General features: G+C 45.0%; 2 protein-coding genes across 3 annotated transcripts; one reads left to right on the forward strand and one right to left on the reverse strand.

Annotated features, from left to right (window-relative positions):
- The first annotated feature begins 6,259 nt into the window (after positions 1-6,259).
- Positions 6,260-7,672, forward strand: LOC118791846 (ankyrin repeat domain-containing protein 63-like). Its single transcript, XM_036549327.1, has one exon. The coding sequence runs from the start codon at positions 6,260-6,262 to the stop codon at positions 7,670-7,672; it is 1,413 nt and encodes a 470-aa protein (XP_036405220.1).
- Positions 7,673-8,487: 815 nt separating this feature from the next.
- Positions 8,488-25,320, reverse strand: LOC118792642 (serine/threonine-protein kinase PAK 6-like). Of its 2 annotated transcripts, XM_036550535.1 has the most exons (9): positions 25,285-25,320; positions 18,652-18,882; positions 15,162-15,761; positions 13,876-14,355; positions 13,200-13,333; positions 12,252-12,378; positions 11,539-11,664; positions 9,830-9,964; positions 8,488-9,416 (listed from the first exon to the last, which is right to left on the reverse strand). In XM_036550535.1, the coding sequence occupies exons 2-9, from the start codon at positions 18,856-18,858 to the stop codon at positions 9,249-9,251; spliced, it is 1,977 nt and encodes a 658-aa protein (XP_036406428.1). In that variant the 5' UTR covers positions 18,859-18,882; positions 25,285-25,320; the 3' UTR covers positions 8,488-9,248. The 2 variants fall into 2 exon arrangements, with proteins under 2 accessions (XP_036406428.1, XP_036406427.1); XM_036550534.1 differs by lacking the exon at positions 25,285-25,320 and having other exon boundaries at positions 18,652-19,154.
- Between the last annotated feature and the right edge of the window lie 1,684 nt (positions 25,321-27,004).

Below are 27,004 nucleotides of genomic sequence, written 5' to 3' on the forward strand. Positions count from 1 at the left end.
CCTTTCCAGCTCTGGTAACTTCACCCCCCCATGTATAACACATTAATATATTGTACATATTTAATAATCTGTTAACACCGTACATACTGTAAAATATAACATTACTTATACGAGAGTAATTATTCTTACTCTTAACTATATTTTCTATAAATAATACTATTCTTTTGCACTTCTGGTTAGATGCTAACTGCATTTCATTGGCTTTGTACCTGTACTCTGCGCAATGACAATAAAGTTGAACCTAATCTGATCTAATCTAATCTAAAGTGGGTTTGTGTAGACCTGCAGTAAGAGCAGAACCATATTCATGTCCTCTAAGCAGAACAAGAAAATCCATAGAAGTTTGCTTTGCCCATATTCCCAGAACTAATGTACAACTGCCTTTCCTGTGCTGTAATACTAACAGTGAGGGCTTACTTAAATTAGCCGTCTGCAGAGATAAAACTCTCACATACCTCAGCTCCTATCACCAAGGGCTTTTGTGAGTGCTGATAATGCTGGCTGATACTGACAAAGTGCAGCACTTGCCAGCAACGTCTCGCTTGCTCACATCTGAAGCCCTGCATCTGTAGCTCTGCATAGCTAAAGCACTGTGGAGCCTTAACTCAGCGACAAGTTTTACATCATGCTTCACATGGCATTTTTGAAACAGCTGAGCTGTATGACACGTGTCCCCTTGGGGGTACATGATCTGCTACATGCTGCTTTCACAAGGTCAGATTCAGGGGGGAAATTCTAAAACCAAAGTGAGCAGTCAACTGCCGTTCATCAACAATGATAGGCCAAAATTTGACAGGATCATGATTTACATCATTCAGACTGAGACGTTATCAGGCTGCATCTCTTGATGTTCACAGTTACCCCAAAGTTCACTCTTTGTTGGTGAATGAAGTACCTTGGCCAGAAAGCTTGCTTTGTAAATTAACATTTCATTTATGGGCTTTTGTTTGACACCATATAAACGCTATGATTTGAGGAATTGTTTTTATAGCTCAATGCCAGCATCCATGTTCACTTTAGCATCATGAAGAGGTGTATTGTGATAATTGTTAGGCTATGCATTTACTGCTGTTATTACATTACATAATTGGCATTTAGCAGGCACTCTTATCCAGAGCAGCCTACATAGATTACAATTTTAGCAAAGTTATGTATTTATACAGCTGGACAGTTACTGGGGAAATTCCAGGTTAAGTACCTTGCCAAGGGTACAACAGAAGCGCCCCAGCTGGGAATTGAACCGACAACCTTATGGTTGCCCCATTCCTACACTGCCGCACTGTATCATATATACTGTATCATCACTGTATATGTTCATGTATATAAGGCATTTAAGGAGTTCTTCAGCTTCATGACTGCTTACTGCAATTGTAGCTGTTCTTGATCCATTGTACTTGATCTTATTTCTCCCATGATGTGTATTTAAATTCATGCAATATTACCCTTGTAAATTGCTCTGGGTAAGAGCATATACCAAATAAATAAATGCATAAATAATAATAACATTAATAACATAACACAAGGAAGAATAGATATTTGCTTAATGTTCTGAAGATGTTGCAGATGTTTACTTTAATGGTAATTAAGAGGCAGCACAATGAGTGGCCACACTAAAGCTTGGCGACCCCTCCCCCACCCCCACACATCCAGCAGGGCAGTTGTTCTCCCATTCAGTCAAAATCTGGGTTTCTGGGTGTTTTGTCCACTGAACACCCTTTGTGTCCAAGTGCTGCACTCGTGTTAATTCAGAAATCACAGTTTCGGTAGAGAATCAGGGACAATGGCAGGGAGGACCAAATTCTTGACCCCCCCTTGTGCAGCCTCTGGGTTTCAAAAGGATCTCGGACTGCACCTCTCTGGCTAATTACCTGCACCTTTGTGCTCTGCTCCTCAGTGTGTAAACACGTTCTCTTTCAGTCAAAGCCTGCCCTCTCCTCTCTCTGCTGAGCTGCTCCATATAGCTCATACATACAAGCCCTTCAAAAGATCATGAATTTATATTACATTTACATTTATTGGTTTAGCAGATGCTCTTATCCAGAGTAACCTACATAGGTTGCAGTTCTTATGTGATCAGTTCCCAGAATTGCTGGGGCAATTGTAGGAATCAAACCAGCTTTGAGTTGCAAGCCCTGTTCCTCAGCACCAGACCACACTGCTGCTCATAAACCCAGACTGCTGTGTCGCTGTATCCAATCAAAAGACAATGTTAACAATGAGTCAATCAAACATGTTGTCAAATGTCTTCCTTCACAGTAAGAACAGTCACACTGGTAGAAATGTGAAGGGCAAAAACCAGCAAGAAACTTTTCACAGCTCTGAGACAAGTCTGCTGGACCAAGTGTCCTCTTTGGCTTCAAGCGGCAATCAAAACTGGATGGAAAAGACATAGTGGCAATTAGTCATAATGCTGATATAGAAAAATACAGGGAGAATGGGTAATAGTCGGAATGCTTAGCCTTGCTGTTGGCATTGAAATGTTCACAAAGCATGCCAAATGATAGCTGTTGAAGCAGAGCTGACAGAGTAAAGATGGCTGTGGAAAAAGCAGCTTTAACAACAATGAACAGAAGCTGTAGAAATATATCTGTGTCTCCTTACACTAGCATAAGGTCTGTAGAAATAGCCTTAGCTCCCTTTGTGTTCTGCCTCTTGTTATTATTCATAGAGGGCAGATGCTGGTGCATATAACAACGCAAAAGGAACGCTAGCGAGAGTGAGAGTACAAAGGCTGCATGGCCCACTGGCCTTGTGTTAGTGGCATGCCATACTGGATTGCAAATGAATACCTTTAAGAAATGACCCAGCGCTTGATACTGGCCCTGCAGCGTTAGCGATGGACAAGTTTCAGAGCTCGTCACAAGAATTCTCACAGCTCTGTCGCACCACGAGTTATGTATCTCACAAGAAATACTTCTCATTCCGAGATTATTTATCTTGGACAGAAAAGGAATGTAAGGTGGATTTTTAAAATGCCTTTTCAAATAATTTAATACAATCACATCACATCTTCTCTAGAAACAAGATTTTTTTTTTCTTTTTTTTTTCCTCAAGAAGATATTCTGCAAGAAAATGTCATAGCCCCTGCTCCTGCTCGTCTGGATTATTTTACTCCTGCAGTGTAATATACACTTTTTTTCAATCTGTTGTACTGTTGTTCAGGGACTTTTTGAACATGTGCTATTATGGGGTAGAGGGTGATTAATGGGGGTTCAATTGGTGGGTACATTATTGCCTTTGGTCGTTGAGTGCTAAACCTGTTTTCTTGTCCTCACAGTACATCCACAAAATTGCCTCCACAAAATTGCCTTCCATTAGTTTAATTTCTCACTGACCACCCAGCGAAACAACCTTGGAGTCAAACCAGAGTGGGGTCATGGGTCAATGCTGCCGTCAGTGCACACCTCACCGAAGTATGTCCAAAATAGCCCCTTGGCTCCATGAATGGCTATTTTTGACAAAATGTACAATTGTAAATGAACACATAAAGATTGATGAGGGTAGCAGCGCAGAATTGACGTTAGCGACCAAGACTTGTACCTAGCATGTACAAGGTTTGAGTTCAAGGCATCACACTTTTGTTGTACAGTATTTAATCTGAACTGCTTCAGTAAATATTCAGTCATATAAATTGAGACATTAATTTTTGGGCCACATAAGTCACCACAAATGAGTGTCCATAAGTAGTCACAAAACATATAACAGCCTGATGCCTGGCACCTGCAGAGCCACTTTGGGCAGAATCTTAGTGTCCAAAATATTAATGAACCCAGATCAGTCCTTTGAGCCCCTGCAGAATAGGCCCTTAAATGCTGGTTATCTTGCCCCTTCAAAAGCAACTGAACCAAGTCATTCACTCAAGCAGAGCCAGCACAAATTCTGTGTACAGGCCGATGGGGGCTATTTCTAGAGAATCCTGGAAAAGCACTCAAGGGTTGCTTGAATGGCAGATAAGACCTATTGTGGTAATATGAGGTCCCTGCTGTGTGTCCCTGCCTCTGTTCTTAGCATGCTCTTTTGTTCAAATTAGAAAATCTTGTTAGGAGTCTTGTCTTCAGGTCACATTCCCCTGCACTGAAATCAAACAAGGGTTATTTTTAAGACTCAGTAATCTGATTCCTCTGGAATTATCAGTCAAGATGAGCCTGAGCCTGTACCCCTAAATTTCGAGGGTTTGATTCCCAGATGGGCCACTACTGTTTTACACTGGAGCATGAAGCTTACCACAAAATGCTTTAAATATCGAGCAGTTGAATGGATAACATGTCAGTAAAATTATAAGTAAGTGCCCCTTGGTAAGCGCTTCTGCTAAGCATGCACATAATGGATAGGGTTCTGGAGATATGAGGACGGAGATGGGAATCAATGGAACACAGGCAACTCCGGAGACACATACAGATGTTATTAAAAGGCAAGATGAAGTGCATCCATTAGAAAGGCTGTTTGTGGCTGCTGTTGACATACATGCACTACATGTGTGGCCATGGACACACTTGGGGTCTTATTTGCTTCTGTTTTATGTTATATCAGCACAACAGTAGCCAACCTGCAGCTCTTCTGAGCTACATGAATGCTATGACTCAAATGTTATTGCTGTGTCCTATAAAATACAAGTAGTATGACCTAGAGAAACAAGAGGGCAAAATAGCTGTGCCTGTCACCTCCCCTTTATGCCTTAAGTATAAAATAAATTAAACATTCAACAATTAATATAAATTCATCTAAATTGTATAAACCTGAAAATTCATATTTTATTAATTGTTTCATATACAAATGAATACGTATGCAGTTGGATTATAAAAACACAGTTCTTGGTATACTAAATTAATCAAGAATTAAAAATTAAAAATGAAAATATTTTTACTCTGATAATGGCAGTGGTCATTTCTGTCACCTACTCTGGCTCAGGATAGCCAACCCCGTATTATAGCACTTCAGAACTGAAAGCCTTTGGAGAACAGTACAGAACAGAGCAGTAGCCATTGGAGAATCTGTGGGACCCATGGATTCCTTTGAATTTTAGTCATAGATAGATCATGAGGTTTTGCTAGCAAGTTTTTTCCAGTCTTTTTCCAGTTCAATGGAACATTCGCACCAGCAACTGAGGCAAGTTGTCAATTCACTCTCGTAAACGGATCAAGGAACTTTGATTCAGTTCTGTACCTTTTCTCTGTGACACCCTCTGGATAAGAGTATCTGCAAAATGGCTAAATAAGGACTGTGCCCTCTGTAAAGCTGCTTTACCTCCAGGGTTTAAGTACTACCTGCATGAAATGGCAAGCCAAGCAATCCAAAGAGATGTGGGGATGCCAACACCACAGGTGAAACTGCAGGGTCTCTCCCAATTGGCAAATCGGGTGCTGCCAAATTCCTTGATCCAATCCACTGCCTTTCAGCAAGACAAAGACATTTCCTTGCCCAGCATGCAACAACTGAGGGAACATATTTAACCATATTCTTTTTTTCATTTTCAATAGAATCACAATAGGAGTATAATTAGTCTTTCCAAAGTACAAGGCCAGCTCCATGCATTATGGAAAAGGTAATTACTCAGAGAGCACTTATCACTGAATCAGAATAGATCAAAGGCATCTGGGGCTTTCAGCAATCTGGGCACTCCAGAAGAGGTGCAGTAATGAATGTCCAGTTATTTTGCATTCTGTACTCCTGAAAAATTCCAAATTTTTCAATTACTTTTTTCTGAGGTTGCGTGCTTTTCTTGCTGGTCAGCTGCCCACCGCCTTCCAGCAATTCTGAACATTGAAAGATGTAATTATATCGATTCACATGATTAAGGCCCAAGTGTGAATGATTGCTCTTCAAGGATGCTGTGACCTTTAGCACTAAAAGGATCAAGTATAGCATAAGAAGTGAGACATGGTCCATTTACCCAGTCAGTGGATCAGAAATAGCCCTGATTTAATTAAATCTGTTGAATTTGCCCATGGAGATGAAAACACACTGCTTGTCATCATTCAGTTGTGTACACATCCTGCATCCAGGACAGCAACTTCTAAGTGGATATCAAAGCAGAGTCAGGGTCCTCAGAGTTCTGTTTCCGTGGCAACACAGGCAGTGGATGAGGAAAGGTGGGGACTGGGATATAAAAAGGCGAGATCCTCTTCCTCGAGACTCATTCAGAGCCAGCCGCTTACAGGAGCTCACACTTGAGGAGCGAGACACTGAGGTAACTTGATTGGCCTCTTTGACGCAGTGAGAGACAGAGAGACGACTCGAGCTGCAGGCAGAAACCGCGGCCATGCCCCGACCCAGAAACCTGTGCCAGGGCTCCGGCACCAGGACCTTCCTGGACGCCATGTGCAGCGGCAAGGTGCACCTGGCACGCATCGTCCTCAACACCCTGGACGGGCAGATCATTGACTTGAAGACGGAGGACAGCCGCACCCCGCTGATGCTCGCCACGTGCCTCCCGGACCCTGGCACCCGGCTGGAGTTCGCCCAGCTGCTGCTGGAGAAGGGGGCGAACGTCAACTGCCGGGACGGCCAGGGACGGACGGCTCTGAGCCTGGCCTGTGAGCTGGGCCACCTGGATGCCGTCAAGCTCCTGGTGAGCTACAGTGCCGACCCGGAGATCTCCGACATGAGGGGCAACAGTGCTCTAATGCACGCCGCCCGCTGCGGCCACTGCCAGGTCCTGGAGTTCCTCGTCTGGTCTTTCAGGAAGCTGGGGCTGAGGCTGGACCACACAAACCGAGCGGGGCAGTCCGCCATTCAGGTGGCAAACCTTTTCGGGCACGAGCACTGCGTCAGGGTCCTGTGTGTCCCCGAGAAGAGGAGGGCAGGCTTGAGTGTCCGTTTCGGGAGGGAACAGGGAGGGGTGCACCCGAAATTCACCAAGCTGTCATGCAACAGATACAGTGACCGTCTGCCTGAGATATTCCAGAGGAAGCTCCGAATTGTGGGGGGTAACAGGCTGGAGACAAGCAGTGAGGTTCAGAAAAGCAGGCTGGGGGACTTGCCGTGGGCCAAAGCCTGGGGACCCGGTGCAGATCTGCCCCAGTGTGAGGGGAGCCAAGGCAGGGAGACCACACAGGAGACCTCCCTGTTCTGGGGTGAGACAGAACCATTCAAGCTCCAGCTCCTCCCTCGACTGGGGGATCCGTTCAGCATGAGCCTATTTGACGGAGGGATCAAGAGATGGTCGATGCGGGATGGGCTGGCTCCAGTTAAAGAAGCATGTCGACAAAACACTTGTCCTGCCCAGACAGATGATGGCAACCAGTCAGCTGCAGAATCCTCAGCCCCTCCAATCTCTGGGGCCCCAGAGCCGCTGGAGAGTAGTCTTCTGCCCAATGTGGATGAACAAGGTGATGACACTACCCCAGAAAGCTGGAGCCCCTCTCATCCAGCACCTCTGGAAAGGCTTGCCCCCCACAGAGAGGACATCACAACGGGCAAGGTCAGGGCAAGCTGGGGTCTCACCAGACTGAAAGCCCAGATCCTGCGGAGGTTCAGTCGGTCCGATTCCCCGTGCCCCAGGGGGGACGTTCATCCTGACTCCAAGCGGGGCAAAGGAAGGATGTCTCGGTCAGAGGCTTTCCCCCTCTTGTGCCGTGAGCAGGCGGTCTCCGCCCAGCCCAGTGTGTACAGCATCAGCGGAGTGAGATGTGAGTTTGACAGTGGCTCCAAAAACGTTTCTCCTCATGTGTAAAAACATGATAAACAATAACTGCGTTCATCTTAGTATTGTAAAAGAACCCAATACATGTGTTTGTTTTGAAGTGCAGTAAACCTGTCCTCCTATCTATGATTAAAAAAGAGCATTAAAAATAAGTTTGACAAAAGCCCTACTCTGCATGTCTTTTTGTCTTTTTGCAAGTCAAATCATGATCAAAAGGATGTTATAATACATAATGTCACCTTATAATGTGTATCTGATTTGTGGAATAAATGCATTGCTGTTGTTATTGACCTCTGTTTGTGAGGCTGAACCTCAAATGAATTTTCGTTTAGTTAATAATACCTTTGTGTAACCAGAAAATCCACTTTGCAGCTGTGATTCCACTACGTTTCAGTGGAATATTTATTCTTTCTTTCTATGAAACTGCTGACTCACAGGGGCTAGCTAATGTACTCACATTACATTATCGTCATTGCACTGTATTATTAGCCTTTATCCTGAGCTGTGAAGTGCTACTGAAATTACAAGAAGTCGCTTGTGTGATATTCTGGTTTGTTTCTCCCACACCCAACCATTGCAATGAGATCCTTAAGACCAAGATTTTTGAAAATGTAACTGAAAGCGGCTATGTTACAACTTTGGTATCAACTGTAAGTGATAATGAGCTGCACCTGTGGGTGTGCTATCATCACACAAGTGCTGGAAACATATGGGCGAAGTGTTCACATCTCAGCTCTCAGCGAGAGTGTGAAGGATGGGCCCTCCCCCATCAAACACAGCTACAGTATAGTACTGATACAGCAAGCTCCTCTTTGAAAGAACAGATTTAATGCCTCTATGTGGGAAAGCACTGCATGCCTCAGTATCAGGTAATATGTACAGCCGACTGAGGTTACATTCACAGTTTTACATCTTACAAAAATACTGTGCAACATCCCTCAGACATCAAGGGGTTTTTCTTAAAAGGCATAAAATTCGAACATGTACAAAAGAAACTATTTACACTGATGCACTGAGAAACTGCCAACATCATCCAGTGAGTGAAAATCTATTGTTACCACCTCATCACCAGCCTTGTCTGTATCACACACACCAGCCTAGCGGCTGCAGTAAAATTTAAAATGCATTTTAATCAAACACCAAGTGATCCTGGTGACCTGCTCTTCAGTGACTTACTGGAGCCAGAATGGCTGGTTTTCACAGCAGATTCACAAAAAGCCCCCAAACACTCTATTGGCCCCTAGTTCCTCATATCCACTACAATCTCTCCACAGCCATTTTGGATCCACATCATCTGATGTGTGAACAGATAGTCCGTAGAGTCCCTTCAGAGTGACCTGGGATCCTTTCGCATGGAGAAAGGTGGGGGGTGTCCATTGCATTGCCCCCATTGAAACAAATTAGAATACCTTCTGCCATTCCCTTGAAGTTTTGTGTCTGTTGTGTCCACAAGTGCCTATGGTCAAGAAGCTTCTACCCCTCTGGTCCAGTGATGCTGATTTTGGTAGGTGGGGTGGGGTGGCAATGTGTCTGTGTGCAATGGACCCCACCCTTAGAGCCCAGGCCCACCGAGGGTGGAGCAGCCAGGGGCGTGGCAGCCAGTAGGTCAGCACCGGGACATGCGCTTGCGGTACTGCTCCACCAGGGGCACCAGGCAGCGTGGAGATCCTGCTTGCAGGAGGAAGGGGTGCTCTAGGAGGCCTGGGGCGGTGGCACGTTCCAGGGGTTCTCGGGTCAACATGCGGTCCAGGAAGTCTTTCAGCACCGGGGAGATCTCCACAAAACAGGGCAGAACAGAGAAGAGTCCGGTCATTCAAATTTAAAAATCCACTCAGCGTGCTTCAGTGAGAAGATCTAACCCAGGGAAAGGTTATGGTAGGATGGAGCAAGCTTTATAAATCACCCCTAGAGGGGTATGTTGGGCCTGTGCTTTGCACATCCATCTTAACACAATGCCTGGTTTCATTTTCTAATGCTTTCTGATTTTTCCTAAAAGTTTTCCAATCTGTAACATTTCTTGTTTCAATTAGATTTGAGTTAAATTCTTTGGAGCATCGCAGCGTTAATGGCAACACAACTACTTGTTCACTACTTATGCAGTGTTCACTAGGCATCTTCATCATTCAGTTAATGAAGTCTAAGCACATACCAGCACAGAGTGTGTGTGTGTGTGTGTGTGTGTCTCACCTTGTGTGTGTTCCGCACGGTGGGCGGCGGCTGATCCCTCAGCCTCTTCATGGCTGTCACTGGGGTGTCGCTGAAGTACGGAGGCTCTCCATCCACCATCTCCACCACCATGATGCCCAGAGACCACATATCCACCTTCCAGAGAGCATAACCCAAAGGGCATTAACAGACCTACACAGAACAACACCTGCATATCCACTTATACACTAACCACACTCCCCAAACAGGTTAACAGACTTTGGCAGAAAACACTTCTGTCTGTGGTCACCTCTTTTATAATATACTACACACAATATATATTTTGTGTATAATTGTCCATGCAAATGTTCAGCATACATTCATCTTCCTTTTGGATCAAAACATACACTCAAAACATCAGAACATACGCTCTACTACAAGGTTTCGAAACACTCTAAAGTGTTTTGAAACCTTGCAGAGAAGCTGGCTGATGCTTCTCACAAAAAGACAGGAGTGAAACTTATAAAAAACAACAATGTATTTAAGACCAGCCCTGGACACAGAGCTAAATTGCTTATACAGTGAGCCTTCTGCTCTCCAATCACTCACCTGTATTTAATATACCTTCAAGGTAGGTGTGGTTTATTAATCTATGGTTAGTCAGACAATGAAACAATTACAATTAACTTGTTTAGATGCAACTGGTTGACATAAAGTAGCAACTGAAAGAAAAAGATCCTTAGACACACATTTAAACAGAATTAAAATGGTTTTGGTGACAGGTGAAGGGTCTCCTTCACAAATGTACAGAACATCTCAGTCACCTTAAAAAAAAAAAAAACTGCACAAGGCTTGTATTACGTGCCTCTAGTGTGTACTATATACAAATGCATCAGTGATGACTGGTGACATAGAGATATCTGAGCTTGAGAACTGATCTTAAAACCGATAATGTTTCTGAACCAGTTTTTCGTGATTAACAGTGTTGCTTGTGTTAGTTAGCATGACAAATCAGATTTCTGTTTACTTGATTGTGTCTAATGGAGTCATGTTACATTTGGGTAAGTCACGTCCTTGTAATTATGACAAAAAGATTGGGGTTCATCAAATAATTTTGATTATGACAAAGAGACCAGAGGCAAGTTTTAAAATTTTTGTGAATTATTATTTTTTGCTTACTGTATAACCAATAGGTTTCAAGTGTCAGCATTAGATGGAACCAGATAAAAAGAAGTCAATTGTTGATTGGTGGTCCACATTTAAATAAACATTGCTCTTAATTGTATGTAATAATCAAATCAAGTTCAGGACAGATCAATTAAAGGTTCTCTGTCTCTGCAGTTTGTTAGTGATGGGAGACCGATGCTTCCTCAACTCAAGGGGTGGAGATATCCTGTGCTGTCATTCACTGACTTCTCTGAACCAATCAGAAGACTTCATATGCATGACTCTTCTGTGGCACACACTTGGGGAAATGTTCCAGAGGTCTGCTGTTCCTCCAGCATTCCTGACCTATGACCCCTTGTGAATGACTAGATAACACCTTATGCCACCTCATTCACGCAGCCCAAGCTAGACGACTGCAGATCTCAAGTGGCTTAAATTTAGCCAGAAAGCTGGATCTAGGGTGAGGGGTGCTGATAACACGAAGTGTTGCTCATGATTATTCCTGGGACGCCATGCACCTTGTTCAGATGGTATAATGAGGCGGGGCGTTCTTAAATAAAACAGGCTGTGGGCTCATCTCCCACCTCAGTGCCATAGGGCATTTTGGAGATGACCTCTGGTGCCATCCAGTAGGGGGTCCCAACCAGAGACTTCCTCTTGGGCACGTCCTTGCTGATTTGGGCACAGAACCCAAAGTCTGACAGCTTGACCTGGGTGGGAGCACACAGAGTCAGTACATATTTCTGTGTACTCAATCTAGGCATGCATTTGTGATCTCAGCAATATGCTTAATACTGACACATATTCATGTGTGGTTAATGGTATCCTGTTTGTGCAACTTTCACGTCATTTTATTAGATACACCATGTAATTTGTTCTGGGTAAGAGCGTATGCTAAATTACAATGTTATGTAATGTAAAGAGGCAGGATTATAGCTGCCATATGTAAACGTGCACTTCCTGCATTAGCTACAATTACCATACAGGGCCCAGGCCTTTCATCCTATAGCTGTACAGTGTGAATAAACAGGAGAATAAAAGTACTAAGGATCTGTAGGATGGATTTTGTCCCTAAAAATCCTAAAAAGTTCAATCTATCTATTTCTCAACTGCAGCCACTTTCAGGTGTTGAGTGGATGGTTTCATGTCAGAAGGAACCAGCCATTCTTGATTTATAATTTGTGATTTATTCGTACACATACACACTCACACACACACACAGAGGGGAACATCCATTCTTCCCATAAGGGCCTGACAGCAGGGAGCGTGAAGGCATGCTGGGATATGGGACACTCACCCTCCCGTCCAGAGTGAGCAGGATGGAGTCACTCTTGATGTCCCTATGAATGACGCCCTGTGCGTGGAGGTAGGCCAGGGCCTGCAGCACGGCCTCGGTCACCGTGGCGATCTGCTCCTCGTTCAGCCTGGGAGAGTAAAAAGCACAGCCAGTCAGCCTCCATCTCAGCACCTCCTGACCTGCCAGAGAGCCATTCACTACCGCTGCACCGCGAGATCTGTATTAAAGCACTCCATTATTAAACCCCATTATTAAAACCTCACATTACATACCGTCCTGTATTCCACATTACTAACCCACTCTATCTGTAAGACAGCCTTTTACATTAAAACACCCCATTATATTCTGCCCTATATTCCACATTATTAATACATCACATCACATACTCTACCCGTAATTAGGAAATCACTTCTTTATTTACCAGACAGCCTTTTACATGATTACACCATGATTTAAATGACAATGCACCATCTTATAAAGCATTTCATAATTTACCTGCCAGTATTCTGTATGCTGTAACCCACTTAACTGCAAAAGGGCTCATTTGCACAGGCTTTCCATACTGTCCAGTGAGAATCAAATGTCATACAATGGGGAGGGTTGTCTGTGTTTTGCCCCAATCCTCCCCCAGGTTGCTTTCGACACACAGGTGAGTGTCATGCTACCCTCTAGTGGTGTGATAGAGTTACTGCAGTCAATGTCCAAGTGCAGCCTGGTTCTCCAAAGCCAACAATTTATTCACCAGATAGATCACCACTAGATATTTAGCATAACCTGATGTATGCATTTCCTAGCTAGATACTGAGAGTCTTGCCAGAACAGTAAATGTTGAAATTCATTTTTCTTTAGGGTTACTGTTCAGGTTTGAGGCATTGTACTCACAAACCCACAACACATCATTCTTGTGTTTTTACTGAAGCATCCTCAACTTATCCCCTCCATCCTTACCTGGTTTCAGATAAAATGTTGGTTAGAGCGCCGCCCTGTAGGTACTCCATGATAACCCAAAGCTCCTCGTCTACCAGGGCGCTTTTGTACATTTCCACCACGTTCTTGTGCTGGTAATCCCTCATTATCACCACCTGTTTCAACACAGAGCACAGGAGATGCCATCACCAGACACTCAGAGTGCGTGTTCCAGCTTGAACTGCAGGGACTCTCTCAAGTTCTGCAGCTAGGACTCACTTCCATGATTTACAGGGACCTGGCAGGGTGGCTGATTCACTGCATGGTAATGTTGAGATCTTCAATCAATAACACAACTTTATAAATCATTGGGGTGCTTTTCAGAGTCATTTTTGCTTCGGAGCAGAATAAGTCACAGTGATCTCTGGATAAAAACAGCTTCAAGACGACCAGACACCAGCAGTAGTGAGCCAGGTCATGTGATTAGAAACTGCCTGGTGTGATCATGATGTCATCAAATCTCTCTGGCTGATTTAGTGTTAAATTTAGTTTTACCCTGAAGCCAATGCTTTGGAATGTATCCTATGCATCCTATATGAATATAATAATATTTATGTTTATATTTTATGAATATAAGTGTTTGATTTTTCTTTTCTGTAAACTACTGTTCTCACGTAACCTTTTGATCAATGGGAGGGTGAGTTAAATGAGCTCCCACCTCGTTAAAGAGCAGCTCGCGCCGCTGCTGCCTGCGGAGGTCCATCATCTTCACGGCCACCTGCCGGCCGCTGTGCTTCTCGCGGGCGATGCACACCACACCTGTCGAGCCCTCCCCGATCTTCACAAAGTTCTCCAGGTAGGACCGGGGGTCACCCCTGTCCACCACCAGCTCCAGGGCGGCCTTGAACTGCTCGTGGGTCACTCTGGGCGGGTCCGGGGCGGGCTCTGGGGAGGGGGAGCAGGGCCCGGGGGGGTCGGAGGAGGGCGAGCCTGTGGGGGAGGGGCGGGGTTGGCCTGGGCTGTTCTGAGCCGGAAGGGCGGACTTGTTCCCGCTCAGCGGTGGGTTGAGGTTCGGGGACAGGCCAACAGGGTAGCCAGGACTGGCCCGCACCGCTTTGTAAGTTCTGATACGGCCCACGAGGGGATCGCTGGTGCCGTTGGGCAGGAAGCTGGCCTGGTGCCTCTGAGCAGAGTCTGTCTGTAAGAACAAATGAGCAAGCACTGTCAAAGTCTTGCTCATGAAGCCTTCCCACAATACAGCACTCTGATTATTTATGTTTATAAGTGCAGGACTGACATGTAGGGCGGGCCCTTTTTCAGGGACATGTGATTCAAATTATTGATCCTCATGTTGAATCGAGTCATGCTGAGTGCTGGATCTGTCCCAACACCTGCTGTAAGGTTACTGCTTTAGGGCGCGCCTTTATGCTTCTCTGCTGGGTACTGTACTGATGTACCCTGAGCAGCTGCCAGAACATACCTCCTCAATATTTACTGGCGCCCTGATGCAGTGACTCGCAAATCATATTTTACTGCCCTGCAATACACTCAGTGTTTAAAGCGCAATCTACCAGGGTTTTAAAAGAACTATAAATTCTAACTGACAAACCACTCAATGTTCAAATAATAGCATGGCTTTCATTTGCTTGGTTCTGCTGAGAGTGGTATTGAACACATTTACGCAGTGAATGTGTGTGTGTGTGTGTGTTTGTACGTGCCTTTGCCTGCTTGCGTGTGTCAATGCCTGTGTGTGTATGTGTTGGTTTAGTGGATGTTCATATTTATGTGAGTATGCAACATTCAACGTTTTCACTCCTAACGTCACCTGTTTGCCCACCTTGGTATTACCAGAGAAATTCAGGTATAGTACTGCACTTTGGAGGTAACAAGCAACCATGGTTAACCACCGTAGCCAGCCTTCTGGTGCTATATGTAAATGCCATTACTGCAAATTTGAAAGTCACAGTCACATTTCACCCAGGATCGGTCAGGAGAGACAATCACCTTCAGGTTGAATGAGGAGTAGGGTCCACCAGGGCTGTTCTGGAAGTTGGGAGAAGTTGGGAGGGTGTCTTTCATGTGAAGTTCTGTTGGGTGGACCCTTGGGTCAACCTGCGACTGCTGCATGGGAGTCAGTGAAGTGTCAAAGCAGGACGGGGGCTGCTGATTGGGTGGGACTGACTCTGAAGCCCTGCCCCTCAGCTCCACGCCAGCCCTCTGCCTGGGCCTATTTGCAGGGTCTGCCCGCTCCTTCCGAGGGTGTGATGACTCCACACCCCCAACAGGGGGCAAAGGCCCATTCGGGGAGGTGAGGGTGCTGCTCTCATGGGCGGACCACGAAGACGGCATTCCATCAGGCTGGGGCGTGGCACTCCTCTCTGGGCCCTGGCCGGGGCTCTCACTCTCCCCACGTGTGTGGTGCGCCCCGGCCCCCCCCTCATCCTCCTGGACCTCCCCAAGCCGGCTCAGGGACGACGCCCTCTTCCGCTCCGAGGGGCTGGTCCTCCGCAGGGAGTTGGAGCTCGACACCGAGAGGCGGCTGAGGTCAGAGATCACCTGAGAGATGTACGCCCCATGCCCCTCGAAGCTTCCACGCACAATGGTCTAAAACAGAAAGACCTAGGTTCAGTCAAACCAAAAAGCACAAACAATGCTGCCATGCTTAATTCAAGCCTGTCCTCTCTCTACAATGACTCTTCTTGTTCCAATAAGAGGTGACACAACAAAGCCCGACCCAAATAGCTTACCATCGAAGATGAGCACTATATGCTGGCATTCACAGGCCACCTCAGTGAGTAAAGACAAGAAGAGCTGCCAAGATTCTGTCTGGCCAAATTCTTTTGTTCCCATTGTTTCTTAACAAACAAATAGAGAAACCGTGGTCATAAAAGCGTACAGCAGTCTCTCTCTGTCTCCCTACATTCCTAGCGCTGTCTCAAACGCAAGGTCCAAAGTACCAAAGTCAAAATTCATTCAGTTGCCTCAGGAAATTCACATAAAGAACCAAAGCATTAAAAACCACACTACTTGAAATTCAGTAAATGTGCATTTTTGTTTGTTTTTTAAAAAAGTGAAATATTCAAATGAGGGTATATGCAGAGATACAGCCGAAAGCCAGTGTCAGGGGCACGTGGGGGGTCACGGTTCCAAGGGCGAATTTCTCTTTCTGCGTTTGACAGCCACTTCAAGCGGCAAATTAAAAGCTAGGCATGAGAGAGCAGCATTCCACAAAAAACGCTGACATGCAGGAAAAAAATGTGTCGAGGAAACGACCAAAAGTTGAAGGTTCGTTCCACCACAAGCAAAGCTGGGGTCCTCTCCCCCGGACCGACCTGACGCATCACCTCCTGTCCCTGTGGGCCGAATCAAAACCTCGCCCCTCCAAAACAAGATGCTTCTTTGTGAAAGTCAATCAATTTTGCTACTTTTCACCCATACAAGTCTCACTTTTTTCCCTGCAGTGCTAAAAGTCTGTGTTTTAAATTACAAAGTAAAAAAAAAAAACACAATCATTTACTATAAATTCAGTAAATGAAGTAGATCCCTTCATCTCTGGTATTCATTGTGGGTGCTGCACAACAAATAAAATATTATTTCTGAAGAATAGTCATTACCATATCATATTAGTGATATAGCCCTGCTATCGTAATGTACATGTACATGCAAGCTGGTGCTTGAGAGTACAACATTAATTAAAGTTCACTGTAACATTTCAGAAGCATTAAAAATTAAAATCAAGCAAAGTGTTTAGTTAGACACCCAGCAGCTGGTGTTGACCATGCTGATTTATACATGTTAGGAAGATTGAACTAAGTACTTGCTGTTTGCTTAATTTTTAAGACCACCTTGTCACCTTTGAAGGCTGCTGTGTAGGTACTGGCCTGCCGTTTTCTTTCCTCGGCTTCTAATGTATTTTATGCATAACCGCACAGTCCACTAAGGAAACATAAACAAGCAACACTGTGTTTCTCAATACCTGTTTTTCTTCATTTCCTGTTGTACTTTGTAACCAGGTCTAATCTGGCTCTCGCAGTGGTTTGAGTAAACAGCTGCACCCAGACTTACTCATCGCCCTAGCATGGAGATACTGCTTTCCATCTGAGTAAGTGCAAGACATATTCAAAGTGAATGGCTCTGAACAGTCAGTTCAACAGCTCAGTGTCAAGTTCAGCCCCAAGCTTTTCAGCTGAAATGACCTGGATAAAATTACTTTTGCAATTTGATATTTAATGCAACAACAAGGAATGACAGGCAAAGGAGGGCACAAAGGTAGTTAAATATGTGCTGCTGGTGTCTTTTCAGTTCTCATAGAAAAACTTGTCTAAAGAAAATATTGTTTTTGCAAGCGTTGTAAATTAGGTACATTAGGAAATGTAGCATTATGTTCAAAGAGAAAGCTGAGAAACCTTAATTTAAGGGCCAAATACCCTCTCTATTATATCTGATCGGAGCACAGTTAATGTGTTATGTTAATGTGGAATGTTTGAGCATCGTGTGCAACTTTCATGCTAACCACACAGGGTAGTGTTCCAAAAAAAGGGGACATATGTTTCCATGGCTCCATCTGTGGTGATCAAACCCAAACTAAACCTACTGCTTGCTTTTTGCAAGAAAGGAGCTTTGGGGGTCAAAAGCAATACCTGAGGACAAATACAAGCAAAGACTTCATCAGGTTCAATGAATAGCTATTTAAAAAGAATATGGTGCTGATAACCTCTTACCTTTTCAAGTGCTTTTTAATGGGGCTATATATCAATTCATAATGGTTTGGTCATAGCCACAATTAAGCTATGCTTCCTGTTTAAAAGTAAACTTTCCTTGTGGGAAAAATGGCCATCCAAGCTCACCCATCCATTTGTATTTGCACCAAATAACAATAGGGTGGCCTGCGTAGCTGTTGCACACTGGTCACAGCACTCCCAGGGTCAGTGAGAAAAGACACAGTGGTATCTGGCAATAAAGTAGGATATGAACTGTACAGAGCGGACTTGCTCTGGTTTCATGAAAACACTGAGATTGGCAGTTTTACTGTCAATCCATTGCCGCAATTACAGGTTTGAGGGAAGAGCACCATGGGCTGTTATTAACCGCCTGTGCGGAGTGCAGGGCAATACCTCTGAGAGCAATAAATCCCTCACAGGGTTCAGAGCGCACAATCAATACACACGGCCAGGCCGTTCCTCTTTGCCCCTGTGTCACGTGATCAGGAAATTCAAAAGGTGAAATGCAACCCATGGGAAGTGTTAGTGTTTGGTCATTTTCAAAAATGGACCTTGCATGCAGTGAGAGCAATTGGCTTTGCATGTTCTTCATGCATCAGGTGGCCCCAGGGATCATTTTTAAATGCTTAGCAATGCTCTTCACATGACTGCAAATGAATCTATTGAATAGACAGGTTGCAGTTAGGCTGCAGGTGTAAGATAAACTACTGATAATGTTTTTAGGGAATGGCCCCAGGTGTACTTTAATGGGTGTGCACAGCAGGAGAGCCTACCTTCTTTGGAATCAGCTCCACGGGGGTGATTCTGGAGGGGTCCACCACTGGCTTGGGGCGCCGGAGGTTCTCGATGATGCCCTGCCACTGGGTGGGCAGGCCCACGAAGCGCCCCTGCCCGGCGTCGAAGGAGGTGTGGACGCGGTGCTGGAAGTCCCGGGGCGCGGAGATCTCAGGCCTCTTCCTCTTCCTCTTCTTGCGGAACATCCTGAGTCCGGACAGGGAGAGCACCTGCGGGAGGCAAGAGGACGCCCCGTCATGGCAGGGGACCCCCGCGTTCCGCCGGCCCTCCGCCATGGGGGCAGCGCACACGTGCGTGCACACACACACTCAGACACACACGCGCAGAGAGTCAAACCACAGCGCGACTGACAGAGCCTCTGACTCCAGCACGAGCAGGGAGCTCCGTTTACTGAAGGCGGGGAAATGAAAACGAAAAAAAAACACGCATTCCTCAATCAGCGAGATGACAGACCGAACCATCCAGGTGAGCCAGCCTGCTGCAGCGCCTCCTCATTCTTGAAGTGCGTCACACGCCACTCCCCTCGTCAAAACGCTGACCTCTCAGGGAGCGTTACCTCAGGTTATGGCTTTCCGCCGAGGTAAGGAGCGATGTTTTGTTGGGTTTTTATCACACGACCGTTTTGACTGCTGTCATGAATTCTGGAAGCATTTCACATTTCCTCAGACCTGACTGGACTGTAGCCTGCCCTTAACTGCAACTGACTTTACCCCTCTGATGAATTCAGCTCGAGGGCGGGCCTCTGTGTGTGGCGGGGAAATACACATGACATGAAGGTTATCCAGTCAATTAAATCTCATTCATTCTTGGTGACCTGTTTTTGGTGGATGCAACATCCCTTAAGAAAAGACCTGAGGTAGTTTTTCCACATGCATAAGCAAATGAAAGCATCGCAAACAGGTGAGTTTCTACAAAGCCTGATGCATCTGAAACGACATAGACGGGATACTTTGCCCTGAGAACAGTCTCATCTGGAGAAGAGAAAACATATATCCTCTTGCATGCATATATATAACCCCAGATCATGTTGTCTTCACATTGGTGATGATAAAGCAAGCATTTCTTTCACTTTTGTTGTGACATATTCAATCCAAACAAACCCTTCTTTGTGAGTCCAGTTAATTTACTACTGCCTGTTGTGTGACTAGTTGAAGCCGTTTGTAGAAGCCGTTTGATTTTCACTTCTTGCTCTCTGAAGAATTCTGGATATTCCCCTGTGGTTTGGCCACGTGCATGCATGCATTCAAAGCCCTTATTCACAGAACGCTTTGGTTTCACAGAACAAATGGGAGAATGTGGACAGCCAGGTCAGAATGAGCACTGCACAGGTTTTCCACAACTTATGAAACACAAAGGTATTTTGGCCGCTATTCTGATGCAATTTCTCACCTGCTTTTAATGGCACGGTGAGTTGATTCCCCATGGTAATGATGTGTATGCATCTCTTGTGGTGCTTAGAGAGGGAGCTCGGTGCAGAAATGTTTACCCCTGTCCTTTTGGGAAGTCTCGCCTCTCTTCCAGCACATTCTACAGCTGGCTGTAAAAATGTTGGCAATGTGTGGAGTTTAAACAGGATGAAGGCACAGAGTGACAGCCCAGTGTGGAGGAAGCTGGGAACTATAGACTCAAAAAGAATCACATGGCTAACATGCTAGTGTACACAGGGTTTCGCAAGTGTATCACTTCACTGCCACCAAAATGGCTGTAATTCAAAGCTGGAAAAACATCTTCCTGCATCTGGCTAGTAACCACTGTTCTTTGTTTGTAGTTTTTTATAAGGAAGGGGGGTATAGGTGAAGGAAAAAAAGCAGAGTGGCCACATATTTTGGATACTTCATTAGCTGCATTTATGAATGTTTTGGTAATGGTGTCACTCAGGAATGGTTTAGGAGAATTTTTGAAGTTACCTGGTGCACTTTAGTAAGCACTGGAAAATGACACTCCGGGTGAGACTTCATTTGGACAGACCAAAAATGTAATAAAGAGGAGTACAATACTGTGTGTACCACCCGTGCTCTGGGTGGCCAACCCAACACTTTCCCTGGGTTTGGATTTGTTTCAGAAGCAGATCTCACATCACCCTTCATTCTACTGCCCACAGAAAACTTTTGTTCTGTGCTTTGTATTTTCTGTTGACAAAAGAAACCACTGCAGTGTCATTTTTAAACAGACACTGAGGTGACACATTATTCTTCCCTAATGTTTCTAAGGGCAAGAGCAATTTTTACATTGATTAATTAGCATGTGCATGTTGACACCGCAGAGACAGGTACGGAACAATGCTGCTTGTCATCTGTACACGCCATGTGCCAGTGAATCAATATTTACCCTGGAACAAAAGGAGAGCTTCCTCAATGACAAGTTGTTTTTTTTTGGGCGGGGGGGTGGGCTGGAGTTTAAAATCAGATCACGGGCCAGCACTAGGTCAAACATGTAAGAACAAGGCTTCTGAGAGATTTGGTTGGTAAACGCATTCAGTGAGCACTGTTTCCCAGACATGCTTATGGTTCTGCTCATAGTAGTTTTGAAGGTGTTATCACAGGTTGCAATAAAAGCCTGATAGTAACATGTGAGTGTACAAATGAGAAAGCCACAATATTGCATGTGCTACATGTTACCATGATTTTGCAGGATTTGTGTATCTCTGCAACTTACAAAGTTTTTCAGTGGATCCAGTTTCTCTGCTCTGAACTGATATTTAAGATTTAATATGATACAGTCCCCCTTAGATATTTCTCCTACCAAAGCAACCTTTTTAACATCTTTTTCTGGAAATTGCAGATTCATTCAATGAAACTGTCCTTCCTGTCTCTAGGCAACATGTGCTTAACATCCATTAAAAAGCAAATGTATGCATGTCAAAGACTGACAAGCAATAATCACAAGCTCAGGCCCTATTACAAATCCACTAAGCACTTGGACTGTGTCTTAATCACACAGCCAGCATTGATCTTTTGCCCTGGCTGCAATCAAAGCTTTTGTACATGTACTTATGAACTACGAACTTGAGAGATTATTAAAAAGCACACTTGGGCAGTCAGAGTTGAGTAAACCCAAACATGAGTAACAAGTCATAATGCATTTGTTACTTTATTTCAATTAACAAAATTTACAGAATTGTAAACAGCTAGAACTCAGTGCTGTGTTCCTCTGTACACTAACTGGGATTTGAGGATAGTCTCTAACCGAAACAGGCTGGCCTGATATGGTATGAAAAGAAGTGCTCTGCATTTTTATTTCAGCATTTAAAGGAACCACAATCTTAGCAGCAGCGGTGTTCTGTTAAAATTCATTTATGTAGGCATCCATATTCTCAATTTTTTTGCAGCATCCAGTAGAAATGACAGGGGAGCCACATCGTCCTCGAAATAGTGAGGCATTTTGGGCTGACTCTTCCCGGAGGTTTAATTCAGGGTGGTCTGCCGTTCCTACAGGAACGGGAGCTCCATCAGCGCAATCACATCAGAGCCCGGCTGTGCCTCAACAAGCAGCACCCCCTGGTGGAGATCTCAGGTACAGATGTGCCCAAGTGGCAACACATCTGGGAATCCACCTCAGCAAACCTCAGCTGTTTCCCTTTGTCAGAGCCAGAGGGAAGGACAGATGAAGGATGCCAAATCGGCACGTTAGGGCACATCTCTGTTTTTTCTTCCTCAGCACCCCACCCCCTCCACTCTCTCTCCGTTTTTGGCAGTAATATCTGTTATATCTCATGCACTGATGGAGCTCTAATGGTCAAATGATTCCACACCACAAGGTCAGCAGTGTTGTAATAACGGGCACTTTGATATCAGCGCTGTAAGTGTAAGCATTTCTTTTTATCTGAAAAAATTACAAAAAGCCTCACCAACATTTCTTGCATATGCTGGCAGTAAAAGACACACCACTATTTTGCCTGAGAGAGCTGGATTATTAAATTTACCTTATGATAAATAGAAAACTGCATAAGATTTCATTGTAACTGCAGAATTTGATATCACTTTGCCCAAAGCTGCGGTAGCCCTTTCTGTTGTTTTGTGTGACAAATGTGGCTACTGCCTCTTAAATTGGAGAAGCCTTTCCACTGTGTATCAGCTATATCAATAATTTGCTCATTACAAACACAATTCTGAATCCACTGAGATATTGATACTGAGATATCAGTTTATAAGCACAAACCGGGACACATTTTGTACTACTATCTCCTTCCACTGTAGAGCTGGAACCAGGTTAGTACAAACTGGAGACAAACATCATACCTGATTGCTTTCAGTTGCATAACCTGCCACCACAACTATAGCAGATGACATCACACAGAAAGCTGTCCATCTTTCCAGATCAAAGCTGTTCCTTTGTCTGTGGTTCAATGGGGTGTCACCCCCCCCCCCCCCCCCAAAAAAAAAATAAAATAGAACCCCTATTACTTCTATCTACCTCCGGTTGTTTGTCATTATCACTGTGCAGCATGCTTCTATCTCTGCTTTGTGTTTTTTTACACTCCTCTCAAGTGCTGCTGCTGACAGAGGCTCCATTGTTACACAGCTTGTCAGCTCCACCCAGTCGCCCACAGCATGCTGTAAGTAGGCCAGCACTAGCAGAATGAGGTGACATGGATCAGCACAACAGTACAAATCATGGAAATCCACATGGAACCTAGCCTGGTTCCAGGTCTGCAGTGAGAAAGGGGTGAGATTGTATCCTTTCAAATACCCATTTGCTGAAGCATGCATTCTTATCAGGAATTCTCTCAAATCACACTGAATAAGCAGGTTCATAGTTCTAGGGCATCTTTCCATGACAGGTTTTGACTACCAGCTGCCATTTGTAATAAAAGACAGTTTCTTTTTTTTGTGTTGTTTCCTTTTATTTTGCTTTCCCCCGGGTACAGAACTCGTGGGGACTTGTACCTTTGGTTTAGAACATCTTTTTGTTTCTCCATCTTTTCAACATGCTATTTAAATGTTTATGCACTGTTCTGATTGGGGTTAATTTTTTAGGTGGACAGGCAGTCCAGGACAATTCTCACCAGCCTGCATTACAGTGGTGTTCCTGAAGAGTGGAAACAGGTTGCTTTAAATTTCAGTTCAGCTAAGATCCTGTGATGTCATCACCACTTTTTCTTTTCGATTACCTGCGATGTAAACCCAAGCCATCCCCACCCCCCATATAAATTAATCGATTGCTTCCTGTTTTATGGGTGCTCTCTGGACTCTATGCCCCGCCCCCAAACACCCCCACCAAAAAAAAAATAGGCTAACTAAGCTTATTTTATATTGCCGACAGTAAAGAAAGATCCGCACTCTGTTTAATTAAAGATACTCCTGACTCGGGCTGGACCTTTAAACAATCTCCCTCAGGGTAGATAAAGAAGTATCATCAGGTTGTATTTATAAGATAGGATAAATGGACTCTTGAGGCCTTTATTGATTGATGCAGCATGCCTGCCTTGCAAGCTCTGCTGTGAAGCCCTCCCTGTAAATGCAGTGAATTATGTTCAGTGCCTGTGTCTGTGTTACCTTCAGTGCAAAAAGGCAAAGTGATTTTCATAGCTTTGAATGTGATGATCAGTTGTCTGCCTGTTTGCAACCCGTTGGAACCGGCTCACCCAATCCATCCCCCAGCCACTCAAAAAAAAAAAAAAAATGCACACAGTCCTCAGTTTTACACACTGGTGTGCAGTAAGAGGAATATGGCTCATCTTTAAGCCATGCAGTTACTGCACAAAACAGCCAACAGTCTTCCACAGATTTCACTTGTTGACACAATTTTGCCATGCTGTTGTTGTTCTGTTTCATCTGGGCATTGACATACGTCGCCTTATCTCTCTTTTTTCTCTTCAGTGTTGAGCTAATCCTCTCCAATCAAAAGAGCAATTCTAATTTTTCCATCGGTCTAAAAGTACTTTTGTCTGCAACAGGTCTTGCAGAGCCTCACTTAAGACATACAGAGCTGTGATTAGCATTTCAAGGAAAGAGCAACATCCTTCCACTACTGGACTTTTTACTATGGCTGGTGAGCAAGCCAAGAAAGTTACAGTGCTAGACAATTTACATTAGCAATTACACTAAAATGAAATGACATGCAAGATTTTTGTGAAAAAGGTAAAATACAGTTACAGATGATATCATGCAAAAATGTACAAATATGATCATGCATGTCTGTTTTTGGACACTAGGTGAACCTTCTTGCCACCAGCTCACACTCGCTTAGACTTTCACTCTATTCAACCATTTCTATTAGTCATAGGCATCCCATAGTCACAAACATGCATACTGAAAAACTAGGGGAAATGGCCAGCAAGCATTTGACTGAAAAAAAACTCTGCGTTCCAGCTGTGATCAATGACTTCCCTCCCAACACCAGCAGTACCCAAAAAGCAGCTTGACACTGGCACAATGAACAACTTTGTCTGTGGTAGCATGTCAACGCTTGTCTGAACAGCACCCGACAGCACTCAGACTACCCTGGAAAAGGGACGACAGCTCATTAACGATCAATCGATACGCTGCTCTCAGCTCTCAGCACATACCCGCGCAGGAAAGCGTTTGGACTGACTGAACCAAAACCCGCGTTACCCTGAAAGGAAGGCAGACTGATCAAAAAGAGAATCAGAGCAGCTATAACTTTCTCACCTGGTTATGGATAACGTCCTTCCCAGGAATGCCTGGGGGAAAGCAAGGGGGGAGGGTTGAGGAGGAGAGGGTAAGGTTGCAGCTTTAGGGACATGCGGGCAACCCCCGCCAGCCTGCCCCGTTCTCTCTCATCTCGTGGCAGCACAGTCTTGCTGTGCTCCGCTCCCGTGCTTGCAGCTCTGCTGCTCCGCGAAGCCTGTTTTTAACAATGAAGTTCGGCCTCCTTTCCGTCTTATCTACCCACCTCCTGCCTGACAGAGCAGAAAGAAGGGGTCCAGCGATACGGATAAAACGGCAACGCGTAGGCCCAGTTACCTCACCGACCGGTGAAAAAGCCTCTTCTCCGAGACGAGGCATGCGAGCGAGAGTGCACCCACACACACGGACACACACACGCACGCACAGGCACACACACACACGGAGCCGGCTTTCACACACTGCAGGCTGCCGCTTGCCTGAGAGAGCCGAGTGCGCTCCTCCCCCGAAGCGGTGAGACAAGCCGCCAGCTCAAAGACTCCCTGCTGGAGGTGATTCATCCCGGCGGTACAGCGGGGTTCTGGTTGGGGATCCGAGTCTGAGTCCTCTCCGAAGGCTTGTAGCTGAGGGGAAGGACACTGTCCGGCAGGGACAGAGCCAGTACTGCTGCTGAAGAGAGGGCTCTCTCTCTCTCTCTCTCGCTCTCTCTCTCTCTCTCTCTCTCTTTCTCTCTCCCCCCACCTTTAGCTCTGTCCCTCTCTAACTCTCTCTCTCTCTCCCTGTCCTACTATATCGCTCTCTCTCACCTTTTCACTCTTTTTCACTTTCAACACCCTCCCCTCTCCCTCAGTCTTTCTTGCCCTCTCTCTCTCCTTCCCTTCCTCCCCCAGACGGTCCTTGCAGAGAATTAGAGGATAGCAGTATGCGTCTCCATTGAGGCCAATCTCCAATGACAGAGAGTAAAACAGAATTTTTGGACACCTCCTTGCCCTCCTGCCCTTCACCTACTCCAATGCAGTCACCTGAGACAGGGCGATCCAAGGTGGGTCACTGCAAGTGCAGCCTGACTCCGAGCGTGGTTCTGAGCATGCCGTGAGTGAGGAGAGAGGGAGAGCGCTGCTTTCTCTCCTTCTCCTGGGATCGGCTCTGACGTCTGAGAAATTACTGCCTTTCGCTTGTTGAGGTCACTGTATTTTCCAATCAGACTCAGCCAAATGACTCCAGGGCTGATTGCGCTGCCACTTTACTGCCACCACATCTGTCCGCATGATTGGCTGTGTCTGAGAGACTTCCAGTTTAGTCACAGCCATTAATACAGGCCCTTTCAATCTAGAATGTTGTGGTCAGCTGTCTATGGACACTACATCCATGTGTTCTGAACCGAACCTGAAAATTATGAATGTCCAACAACAACTTTTGTGTGGGTTTTATTTTCTCCTTAATCTATCACTGGCTATCAGGTAAGGTTGGATTCAAGTCCTTAGATTTACTCAGTGCTTTCCCCTTCCTGGAGCAAGGTAACAGACGCAACTCTGACAGGAACAAAATGTCTCAAACAGATCCGAAGTGATGGAGGTGGCATCAAAATGACATTAACTGTAATTATCAGGAATCATGCTAATAGCAATGAGACTAATTAGATCTGAGATATGCAGCGCAAGTGTGTTTGAGATGAAAATGTCGCACACAGAGTGCTCCGAACTGAGAATGTTTCACTTAGTATCAAATCAAAGGAGAGAAAAGG

Source organism: Megalops cyprinoides, chromosome 17, assembly GCF_013368585.1.
Source record: "Megalops cyprinoides isolate fMegCyp1 chromosome 17, fMegCyp1.pri, whole genome shotgun sequence".
Taxonomy (NCBI): Eukaryota; Metazoa; Chordata; class Actinopteri; order Elopiformes; family Megalopidae; genus Megalops; species Megalops cyprinoides.

Bases quoted from the DNA above. Each gene is read 5' to 3' on its own strand.
- LOC118791846 (XM_036549327.1), top strand. From the start codon at position 6,260: ATGCCCCGACCCAGAAACCTGTGCCAGGGCTCCGGCACCAGGACCTTC.
- LOC118792642 (XM_036550534.1), bottom strand. From the start codon at position 18,948: ATGGCGGAGGGCCGGCGGAACGCGGGGGTCCCCTGCCATGACGGGGCG. The intron at 13,334-13,875 runs GTGGGAGCTCAT...GTGTTGAAACAG, and splicing joins GCGAGCTGCTCTTTAACGAG to GTGGTGATAATGAGGGATTA. The intron at 9,965-11,538 runs GTGGGAGATGAG...GCTCTCTGGAAG, and splicing joins AAATGCCCTATGGCACTGAG to GTGGATATGTGGTCTCTGGG.